At 44.1% G+C, this 25,071-nt stretch overlaps 1 protein-coding gene across 5 annotated transcripts in view; it reads left to right on the forward strand.

Annotated features, from left to right (window-relative positions):
* The window catches only part of LOC118366683 (kalirin-like), a 259,805-nt gene that overhangs the window by 99,627 nt on the left and 135,107 nt on the right, over positions 1-25,071 (forward strand). For all 5 annotated transcript variants that reach the window (XM_052493888.1, XM_052493891.1, XM_052493892.1 and 2 more), the window contains exons 2-6: positions 1,197-1,271; positions 6,473-6,587; positions 15,254-15,446; positions 16,034-16,546; positions 21,572-21,694. In XM_052493888.1, coding sequence (XP_052349848.1) covers positions 1,197-1,271; positions 6,473-6,587; positions 15,254-15,446; positions 16,034-16,546; positions 21,572-21,694 — 1,019 coding nt within the window. The remainder of the gene's footprint in view (positions 1-1,196; positions 1,272-6,472; positions 6,588-15,253; positions 15,447-16,033; positions 16,547-21,571; positions 21,695-25,071) is intronic.

Consider the following 25,071-nt stretch of genomic DNA (forward strand, 5'->3'; position numbering starts at 1 on the left):
GCACAGCCATGCAATCTCCATAGACAAACATTGTCAGTAGAATGGCCTGACTGAAGAGCTCAGTGACTTTCAACGTGCCACCGTCATAGTCATCAAAATGATGTTGGATTCATTTGCTGTTTTGTTTTTGGTTGTGTTTCAGATGATTTTGTGCCCAATAGAAATGAATGGTGTATCATGTATTGTGTCATTTTGGAGTCACTTTTATTGTAAATAAGCATATGATATGTTACTAAACGCTTCTACGTTAATGTGGATGCTACCATGATTACGGATAAGTCCTGAATGAATCGTGAATAATGATGAGTGAGAAAGTTACAGACGCAGAACTATCATACTCCAAGACATGCTAATTATTATATTATATTGAAATAAATTGTTATTTCGTATTCTGTCACCCGAAGACATTCATAAACGCAACCAAATTAGATTTCTTTTTTTGCGGTAGCGTATATCAAAATTATTTATTAGAATGTTGACGTGGGGGGTGTGTTCAGTTGTTTTCCCATATCACGCTGTGGTGTAGTGTGGAGAATGGTCTTCATCCTCCAGCTCGGTGTGCTGCTGTTGCGTTGTGATCAATGTCCTTGCCTCGCCTCTCTCCCTGTGTTTTTGTGCGATCAAGAGAGGAAAGTGGCCAGGCACGGTTGTGAATACCAAGTCTGTATGCAGTGTGAAGTCAATGAGAGGGAAAGAGCGGTAGAAACCTACGGTAATAGCTTTGTAATAGTCCTAAATGGTGCTCTGTGATTCGGGAAACATTCTCTTGAATGCAAATGAACCTATTTTCGATGCTCATATACCATGCAGGACTTTAACGACGATATTACAGGTATGTGATTACAGATGATGAAAAAGAATCAGCTTGGCCTAAAAAAAAATATAGCATAGAGTACTGGAACATACCATTATGTTTGTTCTCTTTTTTTATCGTCATTTATCCCTGTTCTAATGACATGTCATTGGCTTAGAAAACTTTGTGAAGAAAAAGTTCTCAGGGTCTGGGAAAAACATTCAGGAGAAGTGCGAGCTTGTCTTTGTGTTATCTATCATCATCATCAGACTGTAGTTATGTGTTCCTTTTATTTCAGGAATGTACATCACTTAGTGAGATTACAGAGATGAAAGCTGATTAGCTGAATCTTGTCCTGATTGGCTGAATCTTGTCCTGATCTGACTCTCTTCCTCCTCTCCAGGGTCCTTCAGAAACGATGCGATTAAGGCGTCTGATGTCCTGCCTGTGCTGAAAGAGAAAGTGGCCTTTGTGTCAGGTGAGTGTGTGCCTGCGTCGCCTATTCCCTAGCCCTGTCGGCCCTGTTCCAAAGTAGTGCACTACTGGGTACTGTTTGGGTTGCAACAGTGACGCTTCAGTTTGACGAATCCACTATGGGAAATCATGAAGATGTTTTATTTTCTGGCCCGGCAGTGTTCATGGCAGACCAATGCTGAGGAAATCCCCATGACAAGTATGATTTAGTAGCACATGACAAGTATGATTTAGTAGCACATGACAAGTATGATTTAGTAGCACATGACAAGCATGTAGACGTTTAACCATCGGCACAACAGCAACAACTTTCACGTGCGGGAAAGAGAGTTTCTTTCTCCATTGAACAAGTTCAGGTAGGTCCCTCCCCGTTTCGGTTGTTGTGCTTCTGTTTAGTTACTAGGGAATCCTTTTGTCTATTTGATCCAATGAATTAACATGAAGCAACAGCACAGGGTACATCAGGACATGTGATTGGCCATTAGTTCAGACAGGTCATAACTTCGCTAATACTTCCTTACGGATCATAGTGGCTGTTCAGAGACTGAAATGAGAGATCACTCATTCTGCGGAGGGGAGAGGGTCAATTGTACACAACTGAATGCAATTAAACAAAATGTTTCTTTCCACCTTTAACCCCAACCACTCTGAATCAAAGATGTGCAGGGGGGTTGTTGGGGGTTAACTGCCTTGCGGAACACCTTTCCAGCTCTGGGATTGGATCTAGCAACCTTTCAGTTACTGGCGCAACGCTCTAAACACTAGGCTACCTGCCACCCCATGATATCCTGTTGTAGCAGAGTACCTTACATTGAATCACAACCTCTACATGGGCTGTCAGTTTTGCTTTCCAGCACTGTTGATGTAAGGCTGGGGACCCCTATGGGCTCTGGTCCAAAGTAGTGCACTATATAGGGAATACGGGTTCCATTTGGGACATACTGGATGTCAGTACAAGGACACATCACATTCCCCTCCCCTAGACCTTACTGTAGCTTAGATGATGATGTCACCCTGGTCATTTCTACTGTACAGGACATTCTCGTTACAGAGTTCAACAGTACAGTATGCAGACCTGGGTTCAAATACTATTCAAAATCTTTCAAATATTTTTAGCGTTTGCTTTAGCATGGCTGCAGGGCCAGATGGGTGGGGTTTGCAATTCTGTAGGTGTTCTATTGGCTCTATTGTGGTAGGCAAGCTCAATCAAACACAACATTTGAAATGATTTAAAATAGTGTTTAAACCCAGGTTTGGACAGTGGAGATAAACATTTCCATGACCTCAATGCTCATTAATACAATGCTGCTGGCCAGAATCCCTCCAAGTTCATTGCAGCCAGCCAGTGTGACTAAAACACATTTTTGTTGCCTTTTATTTCATCATTTCTGACACATCTCTGAATGACCAGGGTAAACAGGTCAAATGCTGGTGAAAAAAGCTGACTGGGAATAGGAGCTGACTAGAACTCTGTTCTAAAAACAAGTTCAACGCCATGTGGAATAGAGATAATCTCATTTAGTCTAATAATCTAAGGCCGTTGTTAACTCAAGGCATTCTTTGAGCTGTAAAGAGGATATACAGATATTGGGGAGGCAAGTAGCCTAGTGGTTAGAGCGTTGGACTAGGAACCGATACAGATACAGAACCAGTCAAAAGTGTGGACACACCAACTCATTCAAGGGTTTTTCTTTATTTGTACTATTTTCTACATTGTGGAATAATAGTGAAGACATCAAAACTATGAAATAACACATATGGAATCATGTAGTAACCAAAAAAGTGATAAACAAATAAAAATATGTTTTATATTTGAGATTCTTCAAAGTAGCCACCCTTTGCCTTGATGACAGCTTTGCACACTCTTGGCATTTTCTCAACCAAGCTTCATGAGGTCACCTGAAATGCATTTAAAATAACAGGTGTGCCTTGTCAAAAGTTAATTTGTGGAATTTATTCCCTTCCTATTGCGTTTGAGCCAATCAGTTGTGACAAGTTAGGGGTGGAATACAGAAGATAGCCCTATTTGGTAATATACCAAGTCCATATTATGTCAAGAACAGCTCAAGTAAGCAAAGATAAACGACAGTCCATCGTTACTTGAAGGTCAGTCAATCCGGAAAATTTCAAGAACTTTGAAAGTTTCTTCAAGTGCAGTCGCGAAAACCATCAAGTGCTATGATGTAACTGGCTTTCAGGAGGACAGCCACAGGAAAGGAAGACCCAGAGTTACCTCTGCTGCAGAGGATAAGTTCATTATAGTCAACTGCACCTCAGATTGCAGCCCAAATAAATGCTTCACAGAGTTCAAGTAACGGACACATCTCAACATCAACCGTTCAGAGGAGACTGCGTGAATCAGGCCTTCATGGTCAAATTGCTGCAAATTAACCACTACTAAAGGATACCAATAAGAAGAAGAGACTTGCTTGGCCCAAGAAACACGAGCAATAGATTTTAGACCGGTGGAAATCTGTCCTTTGGTTTGATGAGAAGGTGAACGGATAATCTCCGCATATGTGGTTCTTACCGTGAAGCATGGAGGAGGTGTGATGGTGTCGGGGTGCTTTGCTTGTGACACTGTCTGTGATTTATTTAGAATTCAAGGCACACTTAACCAGTATGGCTACCACAGCATTCTGTAGCGATACGCCATCCCATCTGGTTTGTGCTTAGTGGGACTATCAATTGTTTTTCAAAAGGACAACTACCCAAAACACACCGCCAGGCTGTGTAAGGGGCATTTGACCAAGAAGGAGAGGGATGGAGTGCTGCATCAGATGACCTGACCTCCACAATCACCCAACCTCAAACCAATTGAGATGGTTTGGGATAAGTTGTACCTGAGAGTGAAGGAAAAGCAGCCAACAAGTGCTCAGCATATGTGGGAACTCCTTCAAGACTGTTGGAAAAGCATTCCAGGTGAAGCTGGTTGAGAGAATGCCAAGAGTGTGCAAAGCTGTCATCAAGGGAAAGGGTGGCTACTTTGAAGAATCTAAAATATATTTTGATTTGTTTAACACTTTTTTGGTTATTACATCATTCCAAATGTGCTAGTTCATAGTTTTGATGTCGTCATTATTATTCAACAGGCTTGTCACTCGAAATCATTGAGAAAACCCAGCAAGAGCCCCTTCTACACGCTCACCTTATGGAAACAAGTGGTGTGTTTTTGAGAAGTGGTGTGACCAAAAACAGATATTTTCTCACCAATGCTCTGTAGGCCAGATTTGATGCATATTACAGGACATTTTGGACAGAGGGAAGGTCGTTCTCCACTGTTAAGGTCTATTTAGAAGCATTGTCGGCCTGTCATATGGGCTTCAACAATAACACAATAAGGAAACATCCTCTGTTATCTTGTCTTATGAAGGGAGCGCGTTACGTACGCTCAGTTTCCAAGCCTTTAGCCCCATCTTGGGACCTGTCTATTGCTCTGGAGGCAGTTTCACTTCTGCCGGAAAGCGAGCAGATGAAATATCTCTCCTTTACTGATTGCCCTTACATCCACAAAGCGAGTGAGTGAACTGCACGCACCGTCAGTCCACCATTCGTACCCAACCCCGCCTTTATGCCTAAGGTCAGCAGCAATTACAAGAGTTCATGGCTTTTCACCCTCCGCCCCTCACTTCTACGAAAGAGGAGCGTCTCCACCGTTTATCTCCAGTGCATCCTTTGCACATCTACTTGGATAGAACGAAAGCATGGCGAAATAACTCTTCGTGCCTTGGGAGCCCCCCTGCAAAGTGTGGGCTCCTCTTTCGTCAACGACTATCCCATTGGATAGGCTATTACAGTATATTGGCTTATAATAGCAAGGGTTTTACCGCCCCCCGTAGGGTCTGAGGGCTCTCATTCCACCAGAGGTATGGCTACCTCTTGGGCGCTGTTCAAAGCCATCTCTTTGCAAGAGATTTTCAATGTGGCGTGTTGGGCCACCCCTCATACATTAATGAGGTCTTAATGACTGGTTGTCACTGCACCTTCCTCAGAGCCTCTGAGGGGTGATGCTGTTGGGACTACCCTGGCTTTGGAGAGCATGTCTGCGATACGGGAGTTGGCCATATCCCATAAGTGAGACATTGAAATTAGTATTCGTATTCGTTACTTGCGTAACCCCGGTTCTATGAGAATATATGGGTGAAATGTCTCACTGCTCGCACGAGCCCAAGGAAGAGAACCATGCTTGAGAATGACCAGAGGATTTTTGCGAGTGGCACCTTATAAGGAGGGAAGGGACTCACCTTGTTCGCCACTCGACCTGTCTGTCTCCAACAGATCTTGTGTGATTGGTTCGCTAGAGCGAATTCCATAAGTGAGACATCTCACTCATATATTCTCATATAACCAGGGTTATGCCAGTAACACTCATTATTTTCTCCCGTAAATATATAGAGGTTCCCCAAGCAGTAGAGTAATGTTGGCCTTATCTCTGTGATGAGGCCCAGTGTGTGGTGCAGACACACGCACACACACACACACACACACACACACACACACACACACACACACACACACACACACACACACACACACACACACACACGCCGAGGGGGGGACCTTGAGGATGAAAGACTGGTGGACATTTGTCAGAGAGGGGAGGGGGAGGCACGGGGGAGTTCCGCCATCCGAGGGGGTTGGTTCTCCCAAAAAATGTCAACAAAGATCTGTCACCAACAAAATCCCACCTGGACAAGGCCCTCCATGCCCTTCCTCTGGGACGTTGTTGCTGCCTTGCCTCCCTGTCTCCCTTGCTGTTGCCAAGTCCCATGAGCACCAGGGATAAACAAATGTACTTCCCCCTCAAACAGGTCATGCATCCCTCTACACATGGGATGCGTGCCAAATGACACCATATTCCCTATTACAGTGCACTACTTTTGACCATGGGCTCTGGTCAAAAGTAGTACAAGAAATAGGGTGCCAATTTAGGATAAAGACCTAGTAAATGAGAGACATGAAGATAGACCCTTTCTACCCTCATTACGTTGTATACCATGTCTTGATGTACACGGGCACTTTGAGAGAATACTGAGCATCGCAGCATGAAGCTTTAGTACCATATGGGCCCTGGTCAAAGTAATGCACTCTTTAGGGAATAGGGTGCCATTTGGAGCGGAACCCTGATGTGTACTTAAAGCTCTATCTATTTCTGACATACTGCTCTCAAAAATAAGGAGATTTCCACTGTCTGTCTTCCTACAGGAGGTCGTGATAAGAGAGGTGGCCCCATACTGACCTTCCCTGCCAGAAGCAACCATGATAGAATAAAACACGAGGAGCTGCGACAGCTGGTGACGTACCTCTCCACTGTGCCCAGGTAAGAACAGTGGAGAGGTATCTGATTTATGATCCGTTTTTTGCTTTTTAGATCACATTGAATAAGATTGAAGCAGTTTAGCATGTTTCAATCTTGTTCTGGAGTCAACTCTGCATAATGGTCACAAGCTGGCACAGCCACAAAGTCATCAAATCTGATTTTTAAACCTAACCCTAACCTTAACCCTAACCGTAACCACACTGCTAACCCTAACTTTAAATTAAAATCAAAAAAGCACATTCTTACAATATAGCCCATTTTGACTTTGCAGCTGGCATATCTAAAGGGGAATCACGTAGTTTTGCCTCCAGGACAAGACTCATGACAATAAACGTCAACCTGCAAGATTACATGGACAGATGGGACCTGATCCTAGATCAGCACTCCTACTCTGAGACGCTTGACACATACGGTCCCTGGACTCATTTCATAATCATACAAATGTAAACATGACTTTAATTGTATGTGGCTAGCAGGAGAAACATGCCGTCAACATATACGCTGACACACGGCATACGGCATACACATTAGAGCGTACTTCAGCATGGTTCATTCTGTTTTGTTGTCGTAAGGAGATGGTCATCCATGTCGTGGTGTACGGCGCGTTCGGAAAGTATTCCGATCCCTTGACTTTTTTCCACATTTTGTTATGTTACAGCCTCATTCTAAAATGGATAAACAATTGTCATTTTTCTCGTCAATCTACAGAAAATATCCCATAATGATAAAGCAAAAACAGGTTTAGACATGTTTGCAAATGTATAAAAAAAATAAAAAAAATAAACAACATTTCACATTTACATAAGTATTCAGATCCTTTACTCAGTACCTTTGGCAGCGATTACAGCCTCGATTTTTCTTGGGTATGACCCTACAAACTTGTCACATCTGTATTTGGGGAGTTTCTCCCATTCTTTTCTGCAGATCCTCTCAAGCTCTGTCAGGTTGGATGGGGATCGTCCCTGCACAGCTATTTTCAGGTCTCTCCAGAGATGTTCGATCGGGTTCAAGTTCCGGCTCTGGCTGGGCCACTCAAGGACATTCAGAGACTTGTCCCGAACCCACTTCTGCGTTTTTTTGTGCTTTTTTGTGCTTTTTTGTGCTTATGGTCATTGTCCTGTTGGAAGGTGAACCTTCACCCCAGTCTGAGGTCCTGAGTGCTTTGTAGCAGGTTTTCATCAAGGATCTCTCTGCACTTTGCGCCATTCATCTTTCCCTCATTCCTGACTAGTCTTCCAGTCCCTGCCGCTGAAACACATCCCCACATCATTATGCTGCCACCACCGTGCTTCACCGTAGTGATGGTGCCATGTTTCCTTCAGATGTGGCGCTTGGCATTCAGGCCAAAAAGTTCAATCTTGTTTCTCATGGTCTGAGTCATTTAGGTGCCTTTTGGTAAACTCATGTGCCTTTTTTACTGAGTAGTGGCTTCCGTCTGGCCACTTTACCATAAAGGCCTGATTGGTGGAGTGCTACAGAGACAGTTGTTCTTCAAGAAGGTTCTCCCATCTCCACAGAGAAACTCTGGAGCTCTGTTAGAGTGACCATCGGGTTCTTGGTCACCTTTCTGACCAAGGCCATTCTCCCCGTTTGCTCAGTTTTTCCAGGTGGCCAGCTCTAGGACGAATCTTGGTGGTTCCAAATGTATTCCATTTAAGAATGATGGAGGCCACTGTGTTCTTGGGGACCTTCAGTGACGCAGACCTTCCCCAGATCTGTGCCTCGACACAATCCTGTCTCAGAGCTCTAAGGACAATTCCTTCGATCTCGTGGCTTGGTTTTTGCTCTGACATGCACTGTCAACTGTGGGACCTTATATAGATGGGCCAAATCAAGGATGAGCAATGGAAGACCAATCAATTTAATTTACCCTAGGTGGGCTCCAATCAAGTTGTAGAAACATCTCAAGGACGATCAATGGAAACAGGATGCACCTGAGCTCAACTTTGAATCTCATAGCAAAGGGTCTGAATACTTATGTAAATAAGGTGTTTGCAAAAATGTCTAAAAACCTGTTTTTGCTTTGTCATTATGGGGTATTGTGTGTAGATTGACGAGGGGAATTAAAAAATACATATATTTTAGAAAAAGGCTGTAACGTAACAAAATGTTGAAAAAGTCAAGGGGTCTAAACGCCTTTCAAATGCACTGTATATCATGAAATGTAGACATTATTTGATTGAATATTCTTAGATTTTGTGTGTCGAGCCAAGTGTTCCTTTTGTGATTGTAATTCTAGTAGGACAAATGTGAAAAAGCTCCCACAGAAGGATGTATGTAAATTGTATCTATAATCTTTCAGAAAGCCAACCTCTTGGCCAAACCCAGTTGCACTATTAACTAATCCATCCATAGTAGAGCTGTTACTCTCAGTCTTTTTTCCACTCCCTTCCACCTCTGCTCAGGCTGTGTTTGGCTAATGTAGCGTATGTATACAAATGATGCATCCCCAAATGGCACTCTATTCCCTATGTCAGTGGTTCCCAACTCCAGTCCTCGAGGACCTCCAAACAGCACAGTTTTTGTTGTAGCCCCAGACATAAAACACCTGATTCAACTCATTGAGGGCCTGATAATTAGTTGACAGTTTGAAGCTACAATAAAAATGTGTACTGTTGGGGGTAATCGAGGACTAGAGTTGGGAACCACTGCCGTACTTTTGACTAGGGCCCATAGGGCTGTGGTGAAATGTAGTGCACTATATGTTGAATAGGGTGCTGTTTAGGACTCACCCATTTGGTGTATGGACTAGTGTGGAGTGAAGTCTCATGAAAGCATCTGGCTGTGAGCCCATCCTTGAGGCTACAGTGGGCTAATGTAAACAGTGAGCCCAGGATTTTTCGGGGGCTCCCTCTCTCCCTCTCACCAAGCCTTTTTAGTTTTTCCAGGAGGGCCATTAGAGAGACTCCCTGAAGAAAAGCCGCAGGAATGATTTATGACAGTTTGCTAGAACAGCTGCTCTGTTTCCTTACCTGCCTTAGTACGTTAAACCTATCTGTACATTGCAGATCGGATTTCTCCCTTCGATGCACACTAGGCTTGCATCTCAAATGGCACCCTATTCCCTACACTTAAAAATAAAGGTTCCAGTTGGAACCAAATAATGTTTTTCAGAGCGATGCCATAGGGGAACCATTTTAGGTTCTCTGAAGAACCTTCAATGGGATGGTTCTTTGATTACAATTACAATTTAGCAAATTAACATTGGAGTGATAGATGTGTAGATGATGATGTGCAAGTAGAGATACTGGTGTGCAAAAGAGCAGAAAAGTAAATAAAAACAATACGGGGATGAGGTAGGTAGATTGGATAGGCTATTTACAGATGGGCTATGTACAGCGGCAGCAATCGGTAAGCTGCTCGGATAGCTGATGTTTAAAGTTAGTGAGGGAGATATAAGTCTCCAGCTTCAGATGGGCCTCAGGATCTCGTCACAGTGTTTCTGTGCGTTCAATTGCCATCGATAAAATGCAATTGTGTTCGTTGTCAGTAGCTTATGTCTGCCCATACCAAAAGCCCACCGCCAACATGAGACACTCTACTCATTAACAGCGATGTAAATAAGAAAAATACGTTTTTTTGTTGCGAATGGACAATTTCTGGCATCTTTTATTTCAGCTCATGAAACATGGGACCAACACTTTACATGTTGCGTTTATATTTTTGTTCAGTGTACTTTAGAAAAATGTATGTTATTAATATTTGAGTAGCATAAGATGAATGAATAAGTTCATGTACAGGCAGAAAGATAGATATTGAAATAAACAATAAATAAAATCTACCCGCAACAGAGCCTGCTGGAAAATATTATATGACGGTCGGGGTTTTGGTTCAACTCTGGTTGTTAACACCAACACTGGGGTTGTTTTACACCAAATTAGTCTTAAATGAACTGTTTTTAGTATTCATTTAACTCATAAATCAACATTAGAAATGGTACCCTGAAAAATCAATTTAACATTTGCCAATTTGCTGTATGAAAGGGGCACATCTACAGGCTTCCACACATTTCACAAACCTTCTAGAAATTATGTGGATGCCACGTCTGATGCCACACCATTCTTTATCTGGAAAGTGTTCTCAAAGTCCCTGCCACTGAAAAACATCCCCACAGCATGATGCTTCCACCACCATGCTTCACTGTAGGGACGTGACGCTGGGCATTCAGGCCAAAGAGTTCGGTCTTGGTTCCATCAGACCAGAGAATCTTGTTTCTCATGGTCTGAGAGTCCTTTAGGTGCCTTTTGGCAAACTCCAAGCGGGCTGTCATGTGCTTTTTACTGAGGAGCAGCTTCCGTCTGTCCACTCTTCATAAAACGCCTGCTTGGTGGAGTGCTGCAGAGATGTTTTGGTACCCTTCCCCATATCTGTGCCTCGACACAATCCTGTCTCGGAGCTCTACGGATATTTCCTTCGACCTCGTGGCTTGGTTTTTCCTCTGACATGCACTGTTAACTGTGGGACCTTAAATAGACGGGCCAAATCATGTCCAATCAATTGAATTTACCACAGGTGGACTCCAATAAAGTTGTAGATACATCTCAAGGATGAGCAATGGAAGCAGAATCCACAGGAGCTCAATGTCGAGTCTCAAATCAAAGGGTCTGAATACTTACGTAAATAAGGTGTTTCTGTTTTTCATTTTTTTTTATACATTTGCAAAAATGTCTAAAAACCTGTTTTCGCTTGGTCATTATGGGGTATTGTGTGTAGATTGATGAGGGAAAACATCTATTTAATACATTTTAGAATAAGGCTGTAACGTAACAAAATGTGGAACAAGTCAAGGCGTCTGAATACTTTCCGAAGGCACCGATGTGTTTCACTAGCTTGGTCTGTCAGAGCCTGGGCCATGGTTACAAATATGCTGAAAATGTTCACACAGTTCGTGGCATCGTGTGTGAGTGTGTTTTTCTTGCGTTATCTAAACACTTATATTTCCCCGGGCTGATCCTCGTGGCCACGCTGTTAACTGCAGTGGAAAATGTTTGTGCGCGCGTGTGTGTGCCTGTGCATGTGTGCCTGTTCGTGTGTATGCATACGTGTGTGCGCAAGTGTGTATGGTGTGTGTGCGCACATGGGTTTGTGTGTGTGTGTGTGTGTGTGTGTGTGTGTGTGTGTGTGTGTGTGTGTGTGTGTGTGTGTGTGTGTGTGTGTGTGTTTCGGGTGCTGTCAGCCAGGCGGAGTGACGGGGCTGCACTGAGTGCGTTCAGCCATCGATCAGGCCTGGCAGTGGACCTATGAAGTCAGCTTCAAAGCCTCTCTGTGTGACCTGCTTAATGAGAGTTTAAACAGTCAGCCCGGCCTGAGAGCCAGGGAGAGTCCCCCTAACTCCCCTCCAACTGACCCACCACCATTACCAACACATGTCGCGAATGGAAAAGGATAAGGTAATTACAGAGCAGAGAGAAGGAAGCGGGGCGTGGCCACATGGCGTACTTCTAGAGCCGCGCTGTCAACCGTTGAGCAATGAGAGCCTCTCTCCAGACTCTTTTGTGGTATTCTGTTTCTCTCTCTCTCAAGTAGCTTCACGTCTTTCTCGGTCTCTCTTTTCCCCGGGAGAGGCTGAATAAATTCACGCCTGCGTTTCGGTGTCCACCTTTTGTCGGTGTGTGCTTTCTTTAAAGACGCTGAAAATGGTTTCATAATGAGTTGTGTGACTGTGACCGTCAGGAATTGTATTAAGAACTGTGTTAATATCTCCAGGTTTCAAGCAAACCACCACAGTCCCTGTGACCAAGAAAGCGAAGGTAACCTGCCTAAATGACTGCTGCCCCGTAGCACTCTCGTCGGTAGCCATTAAGTGCTTTGAAAGGCTGGACATGGCTCACATCAGCACCATCATCCCGAGAAACACTAGACCCACTGAGCGGAGTCTGAGGAAGGCCCCAAAAATTCTCAAAGACTCCAGTCACCCAACTCATAGACTGTTCTCTCTGTTACCGCATGGCAAGCGGTACCTAAAGGCTCCTTAACAGCTTCTACCCCTAAGCCATAAGACTGTTCAACAATTAATAAAATAGCCACCTCCCTCTTTGTTTTTACACTGCTGTTACTCGCTGTGTATTATCTATGTATAGTCACTTTACCCCTACCTAGGTGTACAAGTTACCTCGACTAACCTGCAAACTGACTCGGTACCGGTACCCTCTGTACATAGCATCGTTATTGTTATTTTATTGCATTACTTTTTATTTAATTTTTTACTTTAGTTTATTTAGTAAATATTTTCTTAACTATATTTCTTGATCTGCATTGTTAGTTAAGGCATCCCAAGTGGCGCGGCGGCCTAATGTGCTAGAGGTGTCACTACAGACCCGAGTTTGATCCCGGGCTGTATCACAACCGGAGTGAATGGGGGTCCCATAGGACCCACAATTGGCCCAGCATTGTCCGGGTTATGGGAGGGTTTGGCCGGGGGGGGGAATTGTTTCTAGTCATCTCTCCTCCTTCTAGGCTTTTCTTTCTCTGGACTTCATATTGCGAGGGGAACTTTCATAAATTAGGTGCATCACCGCCACCAATCCCGTTCGTCTTTCAGTCACCCATGTGAGTATAACCAATGAGGAGATGGCACGTGGGTACCTGCTTCTATAAACCAATGGGGAGACGGGAGAGGCAGGACTTGCAGCGCGATCTGCGTCACAAATAGAACTGACTTCTATTTTATCACTTGGCAACGCAGATGCTCGTTGTGGGTGCAGTGTGGGTGCAATAATTGAATAATATAGATTTCTACATTTATTTTGCAACGCTCAGGCGGTGTGGTCAGCCTGCGGTGTGGTCAGCCTTGTTCTTAACTGACTTGCCTAGTTAAATAAATGTTAAATAAAATAAAATGAAGGGCTTGTAAGTAAGCATTTCACAGTAAGGTGAAGGTAAACCTGTTGTAATTGACGCATCTGACAAATAAAATGTGATTTGATACTGTAGCTCCAGATCACAGCATCCCAGTCAGTGCCTGTTGCTTCCTTTCCTGTTTCTGTCAATGCTATTGATCCATCCCACCAGTACCACCATCCACCCAACCTATCCCCCACTCCCCAACCTCTACCCAGCCATTTATTGGAATTCCCTCTCTGCGTCCAGAAAATGTTAATTCTCTCTATTTGTAATTCTTGGATATGTGTTTGCAGTGATAGCTACTGTGATATTTCAGCAACAGTCTCCGTTTATATTGAGCTCATTGGAATTAGCTGAGCTTGCATGGGTGAGGGAAACCACACACTGAGACAATGATGTCATAACCACTTCAACATGTTCCCTTAATTTGAAAGTGAACGAGCAAGTCGACGTCTCTATGTCCCAAATGGGACCCTATTTTCCATATAGTGCACTACGTTTGATCTGGGCCCATTGTGCTCTATAAAGGGAGTAGGGTTCCATTTAGGACACATTCCAATTCGATAAATGCTGCTGTTCATTGACAATCAGTGTGGCAAAGCCAAAGGTCACGGGCTACATATCCATTGACATTTCAGCCTACAGTACCTGGAAAGTAGTGTTTTCACATAGCACCTCATCTACTCAATACAAAGGAGAAATTCATCTAACCAGTATCACTTCTCTTTTCTACTAGTAGGATGTGTGTGACTGTGTCAAGGCTGTTTTCCTGTTGTCCTTGGCCCATTGAGAAGAGAAAATGGCAGGAAACAAGGCGGCCTAATAGACTGCTGTTGGTACAAATGTGTCTGCGTCTCAATTGGCACCCTATTCCCTATGTAGTGCACTACTTTTCGCCAGAGTCCTATGGGCCCTGGTCAAAAGTAGTGCACTACATAGGGAATAGGGAGCCAATTGGGATGCAGACATTGTCTCCTGTGTGTCCCCAGTCTTCCTGCACAAAGCGATGCGGAGGATCATATTAATTGCAGAAGTAGCGGAGGCTGGAGGAGGAGGGTCTGTGGCGGGCCAAAGCAATTAGAGGTTATTTTTATCTTCTTCCAATCGCGTTAAAGTGCTTTCGGAGCATCAGGCCTAAGAATAGAGCGTTAATAGCATTACAGCCTCATAACCTGAAAGAAAAGTGGGGCCCTCCATTTTGCGGGGTTGAAATTGAAACAAGACTCTCAGCAAATAAGCCTGATACATCGAAAGAGGACATGCCCAGGAAGAGAGAAGAGGTTTGTGTGTGATATGCTATTGTTTGTATGATAATCTAAAACAACAGAGCTTAATGTCGATGACAGGCTTGTCAGAAAGTAAAATCGCGGGAGGGATCGTACCACACCGAAGGTAGAAGCAGTGCGTCAGCTGGAAACAACTCCAATTGAATAGCGCTTGTCATTTAGTCACAGCAGTTACACAGTTCCAGTGGTGTAATGGCTTTAGCACCGTGCCTGGCTGACAGTCCAGGGGAGTCTAAATTGGCAGAGGGATATTAAGTAGGGAGTGTTGGATGGTGGTGTTGGATGGCGTGACGTCGACCGCCCTAGCTCGAGCAGACTCTATGGGAGTGGATGTGATGTACAGGGAATGCTGGGTACTAGCGGTTGGTTATCTCTCTCTCTCTCTCCCTCTCTCCCTCTCTCCCTCTCTCTCTCTCTTCCTCTCTCTTTTTCACTCACCCCCCCTTCTCTCTTTCTCGCCCCTCCTCTCTCCATTTCTCTCTCACTATCCCTCTCTCCTCTCTCTCGAATGGTCCTTTCATCTTCTCTATCTCCCAGTGAGGATGTGTGCAAGCGAGGCTTCACGGTCATCATTGATATGCGCGGCTCCAAGTGGGACCTGATCAAGCCTCTGCTGAAGACCCTGCAGGAAGCCTTCCCCGCCGAGATCTGCGTGGCGCTGATTATCAAACCCGACAACTTCTGGCAGAAGCAGAAGACCAACTTTGGCAGTGCCAAGTTCACATTTGAGGTAAGCCTCGCTCAGCATGGGCACAAACAGAACCTTGTTTTGGTTGGAATGTCTACCTACTGCCCTGAATGCCAGTTTCAATTCTTACGATAAACGAGTCGTTTTGATGTCGCATTTCAGCCAGAGTTGAATAGCACATTATTTTAAAGTCTAACCAATCACAGGACTATCAGCGATACTCAACAACAGTCACTAATTTGAACATGTCTCTAAAGCCGGACAGGAAGCACAGAGCTGTATTTTCAGAGGGACCGGTGAGAAATGATTATTTCCTCCCCGCGATTTCCCCATCTTCTCTGCCTGTTGGGCTGTAACAGAGGTCGGCCATGAGTAGTATGCTAGGTAGTGTGAGGTTATGTTTACACCCCGTGGTCCTCCCCTCTCTCATTCCTTCCCTCCACAGTGAACATGTAGTGCTAATAAGAAACAGAATGGCTTTGTTCCAAATGTCACCCTATTCCCTACATAGAGCCTGGGCCTTGTTTGCCATATAAGGAATAGAGTACTATTTTGGACGCGTCCAATGAAGCTTGGACCCGGTTTGGGGGTAACATAACGAGAGCCTCTCCATTGTGTGCTGTTGACAGACTAGCATGGTGTCAGTGGAGGGCCTGACTAAGTTGGTGGACCCGTCCCAGCTGACGGACGACTTTGAGGGCTCTCTGGAGTACAACCACGAGGAGTGGATGGATCTGCGCGTGGCCCTGGAGGAGTTCATGGGCTCGGCCGTGCACCTCCTCTCCCGCCTGGAGGACCTCCAGGAGCTGCTGGCCAAGAAGGAGTTCCCGGTGGACGTGGAGGGCTCCCGGCGGCTCATCGACGAGCACACGCAGCTCAAGAAGAAGGTGATGAAGGCTCCCGTGGAGGAGCTGGACAGGGAGGGCCAGAGGCTGCTTCAGTGTATCCGGTCTAGTGACGGTTTTTCTGGGAGGAACTGCATCTCGGGCAGCGCCGACTTCCAGAGCGTGGTGCCTAAGATTGCCAGCCTGCTGGACAAGCTGCACTCGACCAGACAGCACCTGCACCAGATGTGGCACGTCCGCAAGCTCAAACTGGACCAGTGTTTCCAGCTCCGCCTCTTTGAGCAGGACGCAGAGAAGGTGAGTAACCAAAGCCCCAAGAGGGGCCAGAAACAACCATCACAATAACAACTGTTAAGCTGAGTTGATCTGTGTATGTGTGTATTTTGTATTTAATATGCCAAGGCAGCAGCTACTTTTCCTGGGGTCCAGTGAAATTAAGGCAGTTATACCATTTTAAAAACATTAGAATACATTCACAGATTTCACAACACCCTGTGTGTCCTAACAGAATAAAAAGAATAAACCTGCATCACATTAAAGACACTCTGTTGATAGGGCGTTTTGCAGGGCGTTTTAGTAAGACCAAACTTATTGCCACACATGTGCCGTGTGTATAGTAAGGCAGACAAGCGTTGACATGGAATTTATATTAAAAAGGTTGCAAACCAATTGAGAGGTTTTGGCATATAAATATCCTAGAGTCTTGTCCTCAAATATTTATCCTAGAGGCGCATCGTGAATGTCCTCAGTACGGGAACCAATAACAAACTTTGGGCTCGATGTGATGTGAGGCCTTGGTAGCGCCCCAAATGGCACCCGGTCCCCTATATAGTGTACGAAAGTAGTGCACTATGTAGGGAATAGGGTGCCATTTTACACATCGCATTTCTCGGTTTATATGGAGGGCCTAAATACATAGAAAACTCTGCCATTTGTTTGTATTTATTGGAAACACATATTAAATGGGATATAATATGCTTTTACAAGGATATGTGCTTTTATAATATATTATGAAAACAGAGCGGCTCAGTACATCATTCCCTGAGATGGTATTTGGGGGAATAAACATGTATTTTTTGCCCACTTTTCCAAGTCATGAAATTTTTTCTAAGTGGGTTTTTAGAGATGACAAAATTTTTTATTCTCATCTACGCACTCATCTCCCTTGACAATGTCAATAACCCAAAGGTACATGTAATAATTACATGTGATTCTTTTTGGTCCTCTGAAAAGCGTCCGGGCTTTTAAAGGAAAACCTCATATACCCCAAATACCCCGAAACTCATTAGGAATGACGCAACGACAACCTCACGTTAAGACCTATACAACTCTGGCAAGGTCAGAGACACAGGCGGGTCTCGAAGAAAAGGTGATAGTATTTCGATGACGAAGACGATATCATATGATTCTGAACAATATTCTACATTGCCAGGTCATTTCCTGCTTCGTCAAGGCAACCAGACAAATAAACTATAGTAGAACTGCCACACAGCTAGTGTTTACAGAGAGGAAGAAAAATTATATTATTCCCATATAACCGTGCAATATTCTCTCCAATCCCTCAAGCAAACACTCCCCCCAATAAACCCTACAATGACGAAGATGCCTTCATTTGGATAAGTGCAGTCAGTCCCTTCCCTAATGATCGTGGAGCCCCATAGGGCCTATGATTAGGACCGGCCCAGATAATGATTAATTTCCCTGGGGACAATGACAATTAAGGCATGGCACACGTACAGTGTATGTCCCTCCCTGTGTCCTCTCCAATTGGATGGCGATTTACTAACAACGTGTTATAACAACACAGTCCAATCAGAATCATGACAGATTCAACAATTCAGGTACTGGTCATTTTGTAAACTCAGATTCACACATTGGACTATTTTGATTCTGGTCCGACCAAGCACTTGGACAATCGTAGTAGCGTTCGGGGTTGCACATCCTCTACGTTAGTATTCGGAGAGGAGATTCAAAAGGCGAAACACATTTGTTTTCCGCGACTCCTTTTGAAGCTCGAACATAAGAAGGCTATTCTTTTTTTGTTGTTGTACAATGCTTGGCCGAACCGAACGTGTCCGCGTGTAACCCCTGTAGAGACAGTTCATATCTGTGGGGATTAGGACCAAAGGGAACAGTATCAGACAGAAGGCCTCATTTCACTGAGGGAAGGGAGGGAGGGAAGGGAAGGGAAGGGAAGGGAAGGGAAGGGAAGGGAAGGGGAGGGAGGGAGGGAGGGTGGACGCAGGTGTTTATTGTTCCTCCTCCTCCGTAATGACCTCATGTGATCTCTGTTGCCTGCGTCCCGAATGGCGCCCTTTAACTCTTTTGTGCACTACTTTTGTAGCACTCTATGTAGGCAATAGCCATTTTAAACGCAGACAAAAATGAACAATTACTGGCCCGCCTCGGCTCCACGTCGTCGTCTTCCCCTGCTGTCATGACGATCCAAAACATTCATTTTGTTTTTTTCTCACAAAATGGCTCAAATGGATTTTAGTGAGGAGAGTTGTAGGTTATGCCCTGTAGAGAATCATAGTATCTGTCGTACTGTCAATTGGTTTCTTTCAAGGAATGTGGCGTTTTTCCAGAGTACATTTTTTGCTTAATGGAGTTGGTCATTTAAGGAAAATGGTTTGTAGACTAAATGATAAATGCTCATCATCGCTCTCTTTTCCCGACTAGCTCTCCACTATTCATCATCTCAAAGTGAATATGATAGGCAGTCATTTATCAGCATTATCAACTAACTGCTCTGAGTCCGAATTTGCCCCCCCCCCCAACAAAGACAGCTAACAGTCATTGAGCTAATTAATTCTTTAGCCAGCTTCTCTTCATTTGATTTGTAAGATATTAGATTAAGCCGTCAAGATGTCATTTAATAAGCATGACAAGTAGGAGAATTTACAAGATGTCATTTAGTAAGCATGACAAGTAGGAGAATTTACAAGATGTCATTTAATAAGCATGACAAGTAGGAGAATTTACAAGATGTCATTTAATAAGCATGACAAGTAGGAGAATTTACAAGATGTCATTTAATAAGCATGACAAGTAGGAGAATTTACAAGATGTCATTTAATAAGCATGACAAGTAGGAGAATTTACAAGATGTCATTTAATAAGCATGACAAGTAGGATCATTTACAAGATGTAATTTAATAAGCATGACAAGTAGGAGAATTTACAAGATGTCATTTAATAAGCATGACAAGTAGGAGAATTTACAAGATGTCATTTAATAAGCATGACAAGTAGAAGAATTTACAAGATGTCATTTAATAAGCATGACAAGTAGGAGAATTTACAAGATGTCATTTAATAAGCATGACAAGTAGGAGAATTTACAAGATGTCATTTAATAAGCATGACAAGTAGGAGAATTTACAAGATGTCATTTAATAAGCATGACAAGTAGGAGAATTTACAAGATGTCATTTAATAAGCATGACAAGTAGGAAAATTTACAAGATGTCATTTAGTAAGCATGACAAGTAGGAGAATTTACAAGATGTCATTTAATAAGCATGACAAGTAGGAGAATTTACAAGATGTCATTTAATAAGCATGACAAGTAGGAGAATTTACAAGATGTCATTTAATAAGCATGACAAGTAGGAAAATTTACAAGATGTCATTTAGTAAGCATGACAAGTAGGATAATTTACAAGATGTCATTTAATAAGCATGACAAGTAGGAGAATTTACAAGATGTCATTTAGTAAGCATGACAAGTAGGATAATTTACAAGATGTCATTTAATAAGCATGACAAGTAGGAGAATTTACAAGATGTCATTTAATAAGCATGACAAGTAGGAGAATTTACAAGATGTCATTTAGTAAGCATGACAAGTAGGAGAATTTACAAGATGTCATTTAATAAGCATGACAAGTAGGAAAATTTACAAGATGTCATTTAATAAGCATGACAAGTAGGAGAATTTACAAGATGTCATTTAATAAGCATGACAAGTAGGATAATTTACAAGATGTCATTTAATAAGCATGACAAGTAGGAAAATTTACAAGATGTCATTTAGTAAGCATGACAAGTAGGAGAATTTACAAGATGTCATTTAATAAGCATGACAAGTAGGAGAATTTACAAGATGTCATTTAATAAGCATGACAAGTAGGAGAATTTACAAGATGTCATTTAATAAGCATGACAAGTAGGAGAATTTACAAGATGTCATTTAATAAGCATGACAAGTAGGAGAATTTACAAGATGTCATTTAATAAGCATGACAAGTAGGAGAATTTACAAGATGTCATTTAATAAGCATGACAAGTAGGAGAATTTACAAGTAAGTGGTCAATCATACGGTCTTTCAAGTCTTTCGACACTAAAATAGATTTCATCAAACCCTACTTTGACGGTCAGGAATATGCGTCAAACCAAAACACATGGCGGAGCACTATTTCCTAGGCATTTTTCAGCTTTTCCCGTTCTATTTGTAAGTAAAAATACTTCTCATTGAATAAATAGAATACATTTAACCGCAATTTCATCGTTGTTTGAATGCGATAATCATGAATGTAGCGTTAGTTATCAAACAGCTTCTGCAACAGAGAAACTAATCTGTGATATCAGTACAAACACGCCAGGCGACTAATTCCCCCTCTGTAAGGACTTCCATCGGAAGGCAAGCGGCGAGAGGTCACACCAGCGTCAATGTTTAATTAACGGCTCGATCAAACCTGATTAAATAGGTTTGTTCTAACGTCGCAGGCTCTACAGAGCGGAGATGTGAAGCTGCTGGCCTAGAGAGTTGTTCCTGTGTCACCCAATAATCACGCTTGTCACGCCACCATCATTTGACATTTTATTGTATAGTCAAGCGTGCTGTCCAGGATTTGAAAGAGAGATGACTGCGTTTGATGAAATCTGATCACTAGTGTATTATTAATGCCAAGGAGAGGACTATAGTATCATGTAATGAATATAATGTTTCTCTTCCTTGGCTTAGGGTGGTCTAGTGGTCTAGTCCGCTGCCTCTGGCACACATATATACTGCTGAAGCACGGGTTCAAGTACAGCCCTCTGCTATTTTCTATATCTTTCCTCTTTGTCCAGTCCACAAAAAATCAAAAATCCAAATAATGTATCTGCTGTGCTAACTATCAATGGGAATGTCTAAGATTATATCTTATAATATGCCAAGTACATGTCATTTATATGTGTGCTTTCATTGTTGTATGGGTGGGCCCCAGCGGGAATCGAAACCACAATGCTGGTGTTGCAAGCTCCATGCTGGGCCACACAGGACCCAACCAATAACGTAACCAATCTCACGTATTTGTTCTGTGTTCCCATCGTAGATGTTTGACTGGATCAGTCACAATAAGGAAGTGTTCCTGCAGAGCCACACAGAGATCGGCGTCAGCTACCAGCACGCCCTGGACCTCCAGACGCAGCACAATCACTTTGCCATGAATTCTATGGTATGTGAGGACTGTCAGTGATATGTGAGGACTGTCGGCGGTATGTGAGGACTGTCAGCGGTATGTGAGGACTGTCAGTGGTATGTGAGGACTGTCAGTGGTATGTGAGGACTGTCAGTGATATGTGAGGACTGTCAGTGATATGTGAGGACTGTCAGTGATATGTGAGGACTGTCAGCGGTATGTGAGGACTGTCAGCGGTATGTGAGGACTGTCAGCGGTATGTGAGGACTGTCAGTGATATGTGAGGACTGTCGGTGATATGTGAGGAATGTCGGTGATACGTGAGGATTGTCAGTGATACGTGAGGACTGTCAGTGATGTGTGAGGACTGTCAGTGATGTGTGAGGACTGTCAGTGATGTGTGAGGACTGTCAGTGATATGTGAGTACAGTCAGTGGTGAACGAGGACTGTCGGTGGTATGTGCGAACTGTCAGTGGTGTGTGAGGACTGTCAGGTGTGTGTGAGGACTGTCAGTGATATGTGAGTACTGTCAGTGGTGAATGAGGACTGTCGGTGGTACAGTATGTGCGAAATGTCAGTGGTGTGTGAGGACTGTCAGTGATGTGTGAGGACTGTCAGTCATATGTGAGTACCGTCAGTGGTGAATGAGGACTGTAGGTGGTATGTGCGAACTGTCAGTGGTGTGTGAGGACTGTCAGGGGTGTGTGAGAACTGTCAGTGGTGTGTGAGGACTGTTTGTGGTGTGTGAGGACTGTTTGCGGTGTGTGAGGACTGTTTGTGGTGTGTGAGGACCGCCTGTGGTGTGTGAGGACCGTCTGTGGTGTGTGAGGACCGTCTGTGGTGTGTGAGGACCGTATGTGGTGTGTGAGGACCGTCTGTGGTGTGTGAGGACCGTCTGTGGTGTGTGAGGACCGTTTGTGGTGTGTGAGGACCGTCTGTGGTATGTGAGGACCGTCTGTGGTATGTGAGGACCGTCTGTGGTGTGTGAGAACTGTCAGTGGTGTGTGAGAACTGTCAGTGGTGTGTGAGAACTGTCAGTGGTGTGTGAGGACTGTCAGTGGTGTGTGAGGACCGTTTGTGGTGTGTGAGGACCGTCTGTGGTGTGTGAGGACCGTCTGTGGTGTGTGAGGACCGTCTGTGGTGTGTGAGGACCGTTTGTGGTGTGTGAGGACCGTCTGTGGTGTGTGAGGACCGTCTGTGGTGTGTGAGAACTGTCAGTGGTGTGTGAGAACTGTCAGTGGTGTGTGATGACTGTCTACCGGTGTGTGAAGACCGTTTGTGGTGTGTGAGGACCGTCTGTGATGTGTGAGGATCGTCTGTGGTGTGTGAGGACCGTTTGTGGTGTGTGAGGACCGTCTGTGGTGTGTGAGGACCATCTGTGGTGTGTGAGAACCGTCAGTGGTGTGTGAGAACTGTCAGTGGTGTGTGAGGACTGTCTACCGGTGTGTGAAGACTGTTTGTAGTGTGTGAGGACCGTCTGTGATGTGTGAGGACCGTCTGTGGTGTGTGAGAACTATATGGTGCTTGGGATTGATCTGGTTTGTGGGTACTATGTGGTATGTGAGGACTGTCTGGGGTGTGTGAGAACTGTCAGTGGTGTGTGAGAACTGTCAGTGGTGTGTGAGGACTGTCAGTGGTGTGTGAGAACTATATAGTGCTTGGGATTGATCTGGTTTGTGGGTACTATGTGGTATGTGAGGACTGTCTATGGTGTGTGACTGTGGTGTGTGTGAACTACATAATATGGAAGGACGATATGGTGTGTGAGGACTGTCTGTGGTGCATGGGAACGGGGGATCTAATAATATGGATGATGTCAATGGTCCTTGAGTCATGCCTCAGTGATTTCACTTTGTATGAGTACGAGTTTAATTATTGAAAGACGTGTTCTAGGATGGGGTCAAAAGGCCTTTCAATTACTGGATTAGTATTTAGAAGAGGGTTGTAAAAAAAAAAAAAAAAAACGTACTCCCCCATTTGACAGCTATCATTGATATAGTACAGGCCACTGGCGGTGGAGAGCAGAATTGAGTTTTAAATATCAACACACATACTCTGATTATTATCGCTCTGCTGTAACAGCAGGGTACTTCCTCAGTGTTGATTTTATTTCCTCTGGTTAGCCTCACCAGTAACACTGCCAGTCTAATAACTGTTAGGGTTAAGTCCCAAACGGCACCCTATTCCCTATATAGTGCACTACTTTAGACCAGAGCCCTATAGAACCCTATTCCCTATATAGTGCACTACTGATCGCTCCCTTTACTGCTAGTTACATATGTACATATCTACCTCAGTTACCTCGTAACCCTGCACATCGACTCTACCGGTACCCCGTGTCTATAGTTATCGTTATAGTGTGTTTTACTTTTCGATTATGTCTCCATCTTCTTCCTCTCTGCATTGTGGGAAAGTCCCGTAAGTAAGCATTTCACTGTTAGTCCACACCGGTTGTTTACGAAGCGTGTGGCGAGTAACGCTCGATTTGATTTGATTTGGTTGATTTGATTTGAGCCCTATGGGCCTAAATAAGGGAATAGGGTACCATTTGGGACACACCTTACAGTAGGCAATGACCTCTACTGCAGTTTTGCCCTGGAGACATGTCTGATACTCTTTGGATGAGAAATCAAGCTATTTATGTACCGAAACACAAACCAAGAGTCTCACACGGCATATGCACACATGCACATTTAAATGGCATAATAACGCTGGGCGGTATGGTGAGATCCTCTGCCATCTCCTCCAGTAATCATTGAAGAGAATCATCTGTCCCCAAATCCCCAGCTCTGTGTGTATTCGGGAGCAGGCCTGTTGAGTTATTTGTGTTTGGCACCAATGTGCAGACACACACAGACACACATTGGAGGCCCTTCACAGCAGCGTGTGTGTGTGTGTGTCTCTGTGTGTGGCTGTGTGTGCTCCCTCCTCTCCAGTTCTCACAGCCTGCTGTGTCTCCATCAGCCTGCTGCTGGGCCGGGCTGCACACAGCAGTCGTCAGAGGGGGCGAACAGACACAGGCACAGAACAGAACCACACTGGCCAAAAACCACTCGCACACAGAGGCCTTTTGGCTCTCACTGAAGAACCTCGCTCTCTCTATTTCTCTCTCTTTCTCCACTCTCTCTCTCTCCCCCCTTGTCTCTCTCTCTCCACTCCCCCTCACTCTCTCTCTATCGCTCCTTCTCGTTATCCCTCTCTCTGCTCTCTGCTCATACAGACTCCCGACTCATACTGTTGTTATGTTTTAGCTTGAGTCTTGGCTCAGCGTGCTCAGCATGCAGCAACTATGTCTGAGCATAGTTCATTTAAGCCCTGCTTTAAAACTAGGAGCTGTTCGTTTTGATGGCTTCATTAGCAGTTCTAATCAGGTTACCGGTAAATAAAGCCCACGGTGGGTGCATCATGCGAA

This window comes from Oncorhynchus keta, chromosome 34 (genome assembly GCF_023373465.1).
Source record: "Oncorhynchus keta strain PuntledgeMale-10-30-2019 chromosome 34, Oket_V2, whole genome shotgun sequence".
Taxonomy (NCBI): Eukaryota; Metazoa; Chordata; class Actinopteri; order Salmoniformes; family Salmonidae; genus Oncorhynchus; species Oncorhynchus keta.